Source organism: Ipomoea triloba, chromosome 15 (genome assembly GCF_003576645.1).
Source record: "Ipomoea triloba cultivar NCNSP0323 chromosome 15, ASM357664v1".
NCBI lineage: Eukaryota > Viridiplantae > Streptophyta > Magnoliopsida > Solanales > Convolvulaceae > Ipomoea > Ipomoea triloba.
Window position 1 is genome coordinate 10,177,864 of NC_044930.1, and position 5,039 is coordinate 10,182,902.

The 5,039-nt window shown below is 35.9% G+C and overlaps 2 protein-coding genes across 9 annotated transcripts in view; both read left to right on the top strand.

The window, feature by feature from the left end:
- Window positions 1–1,407, top strand: part of LOC116007049 — a 7,100-nt gene extending 5,693 nt beyond the window's left edge. Inside the window, exons 6-7 of one of the 2 annotated variants that reach the window (XM_031247623.1) lie at window positions 646–704; window positions 816–950. In XM_031247623.1, the coding sequence (XP_031103483.1) occupies window positions 646–704; window positions 816–903 (147 nt within the window). In that variant the 3' untranslated portion in view covers window positions 904–950. Of the gene's footprint in view, window positions 1–645; window positions 705–815 lie in introns of both variants that reach the window. The other variant, XM_031247622.1, reaches the window with a different exon arrangement.
- Window positions 1,408–4,773: 3,366 nt separating this feature from the next.
- LOC116006807 (amidase 1) overlaps window positions 4,774–5,039 on the top strand; it is an 8,343-nt gene continuing 8,077 nt past the window's right edge. For 6 of the 7 annotated variants that reach the window (XM_031247298.1, XM_031247299.1, XM_031247297.1 and 3 more), the window contains exon 1: window positions 4,774–4,907. The gene's annotated coding sequence lies outside the window, so the exon portion shown is untranslated. The remainder of the gene's footprint in view (window positions 4,908–5,039) is intronic. The other variant, XM_031247302.1, reaches the window with a different exon arrangement.

Below are 5,039 nucleotides of genomic sequence, written 5' to 3' on the forward strand. Positions count from 1 at the left end.
CCCCCCCCCCCCCCCCCAAAAAAAAATTAAAAAAAAATCGCCCACATCATCTGACAAACTGATCCTCGCCGTCCCTTCTCCCTTCCCTTCCGAGTTCCATCGCCTCGTGCACAGCCTTGCAGTCGCACAGCCACCCCACACTCCACAGCATCGTTGGCTCGTCACTCAGCATTGCTGTCATTGACTCGTCACACAGCCAGACAGGGTGAGACAGCCTCGCTGTCGCAGTAGTGCAGTACGGCGCCACAACCAAGCTCCTAGTCTGTTGCTAGCCAGCCTCACCATCGTCGTTGCACAGCCATACGCCCATACCTCTCCAGGAGTCCAAGTTCCAGCTGTCGTTGCGCTTGGTTGTTTACAAATCTTATGTTGAATGGATTGCTTGAAAAGGTGTTTGTTATTTGTACAGAGTGTTTTAGCAAATGTACACTGCCTGCTTGCCTATTATTTGTACACTGTGTGCCTAGTGCCTTCTACAACATTACATGAATTAAAAGATGAATATGTAATTGTCTTTGCATAGGCAGTTGTGCTTATGTCATAATAACCTAAGTGTTGTCACAAGGTTAACTCAATCATAAACTTTGATTGTGCTTCATTCTTGATCATGTGTTTGCTAATTCACTCCATTTACTTCATATTCAGGAAGAAGATGTTGATATCATTGTGCATCATATATTCGGAGTAATTGAATCCTTCAAGAGGTAATAATTGCTTTGCCAACTAATGTATAACTAAACCAAACACATTTGTATTTTCTTCTCAATTAGACAATTTTGCTCAGAGTTTTGTGTCTTTGACCTGAACATTTGCAGTTTAAGTAGCCTGATTCTCAAAGCCAGTTTTATGTTGGATGAATTTGTTAGAAAAATGCAGGCTATCTGCATTCAACACATTTGTTGACTTCGATATTAGCTGAACATCGATTAATGCTGTAATACTGCAGAAATGAGCAAAGCCATATACAAATGAGTCCAGAGGCAAATCAAGAAGAATTCCGAGTCTTGGTCTCTCAAGCAGCAAGGCCTTTTTTGACAGGTAGAACTGATCGTTTTGTCAGCGAGGTAGAACTGTTTTTAGCTTCGGAGTTGACAATGGATGCCTTTGACAAAGTTTATGTCCAGCATCTAGGCTGGAAATTTCCCGAAATAACTAAGGATGGGGAGGAAGGAGAAGTTGGAAGTTACTCAACTCCATACTTGTATTTCTTTGATGAGGACTGTGATGAAAATGAGTGAATTTTTTAAAATGAATTGTAAGGTTCACTTGCCTTGTTAACTAGCCATCAAACTCTAAAACCTTTCAATTTCATATTTGTTCTGGTTTTTATGTTTGACAAGTAATTAAAATGTTAAGTGAGATATGTTTTGAATTGAATAAATGTTAGTGATTGCGAGTCCCTTCGAATTTTGAGACTCTATTTGGTAGAATTTATTTTAGAGCTTATAACGAAACTTAAAATAATACGGAGTAGCTTATTTTGAAACTCCTCTAAGTAACGTTTCAAAATAATATTTTGCTTCCCAATTCTTTAGGGTAACACTTGTGTGAGATCGTCTCATGAATCTCAATCCGTGAGATGAGTCGAATCATTGATTAATGAGTTAGATCTTTGATCTCATTAATCAAAGATCCGACCCGTCTCACGGATTGAGACACGTGAGACAGTCTCACACAAGTTTTTGCAAATTCTTTATGGTACTTCCATCAAGGTGGGAGCCAAGAATCCATCTTTATTCAATATATATCTATGTATAATAATATAATATAAAAGATCAGTTCATTTGGCCATTTTTTGTTGTACTATGTGCATTACTGGTTGGTCCCTGCAGGATGTATTCCTCATTTGCCTTTGGCGGTGCGTCGGCCATTCAAACTGTGACTAATTAGAGGACAACGATGGCACTATTACGGTATTCCTCATTTGCCTTTGGCGGTGCGTCGGCCATTCAAACTGTGACTAATTAGAGGACAACGATGGCACTATTACGGTGTGGCGGGTGTGTGGCAGTTGTTATGTGCTTCACATGACCCTTTGACATTTCATTTCTTCCTTGTGTACTTTTGCCTATTCTTTACAAATATTTTGGTCTTCTTTGCGAAAATTGCGGTTTTTATTTTATTTATTTATTTATTTATTTTTGAAATAGAATTGCGGTTTTTATAATCTTGGAAATTGTATTTATTATATTTTATTGATTATTGATTTTATTGATGTCAGAATTATGGATTTCATTCAACTACTTTAGTTCTTTATTATTTTTAGATGTACCTTTTATCCAATTTTTTAGGTTTCTCCCTTACTTCAATTGTCATTTGGAAGACTTTTTTTGTATTCATATGAGGAGAGTTGTTAGCTAGTTCGTGGGTTGATTTATCCCTTGCATAAATTTTCACTTTTTCTTATATATAGTAGACTATTGTACATAGATTTCATTTCTCTTCGCTTTGTTTTCGTTTTTTCCTTCTGTAAGTTGTTATTTTCTGCTCCCATTTCTCTTCTTTTTTTTTTTTTTTTGGAAGGTAAACGTAGCTATTCCATTAATTCATAACGTAAAACGTTTACATCAACGATCAATGAAATGATAAACCATTCCTTACAGACATAGAAACAACTTTTCTAACTATGCTATAGAAAACTTGAATCGCAGACTGTTTCATAACTAATAAGCTATGTTCCTTCAAGGAGCTTAAAGCTTCATCAAAGATCTGTGTCTTCATCATCATTCTTTTTTGCTCGCCCATGATAAGATCAACACTTGCCGAAACCAAACTAAACGATTTATGCTAATGATAATGAAAAGCTCGTGAAAGTAACGAGAGGAAAAAGCCCGTGAAAGTAACGAGAGGAAAACACAATAATAGAGAAAATAAAAAGTGGTAAAGCCAAAGTAGGGTTGGGAGTTCAAAGACTACCAACACAAACCCCAATATCTACCTACTATTATTTTATTCAAAGTGAAAGAAAACGGAAGAAGAAGATCTGTGGCGGTGGTCGGAGGCGGACGGAGCTGCAACGGAGGTCGGGGCGGAAGAAGAGCGAGAGTAAACGTAGAAAGTGACCAAAACCGCCGGCTCAAAGCTCCATTAGAGCTCCGGCCAGAGGCCGGCGGTGGAAGCCAAAGTTGAGCAGCAGAGAAAAGCTTTTTGTTTTAGAGAGAAAAGGGAGGCAACTCCCATTTCTCTTTAGTTGCTTATGATTTTCTACTTGCCTCTCATTTACCATTTTTATTTGAGTTTTATCATTGTGTTCGTATAAAATATTTTGGTCGATACTTTAATTAAACATATTTGTCTTTATTATGTTGCTCATTTCCGGCTCTGTATTTGCTGCTATCACGGAGATCATTCAACCAAGATGATGTTGTAACCTGATGAGAATGATAACAAGATAACACAACAGTTAAAACAATTTTCTCATGCTAGGTACAATGATTTAGGAAAAAAAAACTGAATGTGTTACACCAAGGTTGCCACACCTCTGTGCAAAAGATATCTATGGAAGCAGTTGACAATGTAGGCACAAGAAGTGCCTACCGTCTTCCAAATCTGGAAGAAGGTTTCCCTTATAAAGTCTACCTTTCGCATATCTCATTCCGATCATATCATTCCAAACATTTTTGTTCCGGAATCGTTGATTCTGAAAATGGCTCCTTCCAAAATGGTTCCTTCCGTCCACTCCCTGTCTACATCGGATACTATAAGGATTTGCCAACTTCTTTTTTTTTGCTAAAATCCAGAAATTATGCTTTCCTTCTGCAAAAGTTTCATAAAAAAACACAATCATGTCCCTAGAATAAGAATGATTAGAGATCCAGATTAAAAAAAAACTTCTACTACCAACATACAAACATAGAAATAGCTTAAATGAAAAAAAAAATTATGTTTTTCATATGAAGTCTGCCTTCCGATTGTCACCTTATTGGTTAAACATTTATATATATATGAGTTAGGATTATATGAGATCACTTGTTTAGGTAAGATCGTGAGATCAGATCTTGTGAATCCATTTAATAATTTAATGGTCTAGATTGATTTAAGATGTTAAGTTGAAGTGTGTGTGAACGGTAATAAAATGTGTGCGAATGGTGATTAAGTGTGTGCGTACGGTGATTAAATGTGTGCGAATGATGATTGATGTACAAGATTTGATCTCAACAATTTTTAATGGTCTAGATTGATTAAGATTCCAAGTTGAAGTGTGTGCAAACGATAATTAAATGTGTGCGAACGGTGATTGATGTACAAGATTTAATCTCAAAAATTTTTAATGGTCTATATTGATTAAGATTCCAAGTTAAAGTGTGTGCGAACGAAGTGTGTGTGTCAATCAATCTAGACTATTAAAAAGTATTGCATGAATGCACAAGATGTGATTTCACGATTTTACCTAAGCAAGTGGTGTCACTGTAACCTACCCTCTATAATAATAATAATAATAATTACCATTTTCCAATTTAATCAATAACGTATATAATAAAAATATTTAAGAAACTAGATAGAAAATAATTAAGTAATAAATATATTTAGGAAAGTAGATATATTTTGTTAACTAGAAATAAAAAGTTTCCTAATAAGATAACGGAGTATAAGTCTTAAATATTTTACAAAATACAAAAAAGGGTTGGACCAATATTTACTTTTTTCTTTAATGATATGTCATATCTTCTTGACCACCGGTGTATAGCATTTATATATCGGTAGTGTATCAAATATTAATCGTTTAAAAATGTATTCTGTTAAGTATTGACCGTGGATATGTAGGACCCACAAATATCCACTTAATATTCAACAAACGCCACACAGCAGTACAACACTGCAGCGTACTCTGTTCTCCGCCTTCTCTCTCGCCGGCGGCGGCTTCACCACCCTCACGGCAGTCAAGCTTTTCGTGTTTTGGACTTCTGGTATGCGCATTTCTATCAAGCGTTCAAGCACCTTGCAATTTTCAATTTCCCGTATTTTATATTTCTTGAAGGTTGTGTGTGTGTGTGTGTTTTTTTTTTTTTTTTTTTTTTTTTTTTTTTTTTTTTTTTTTT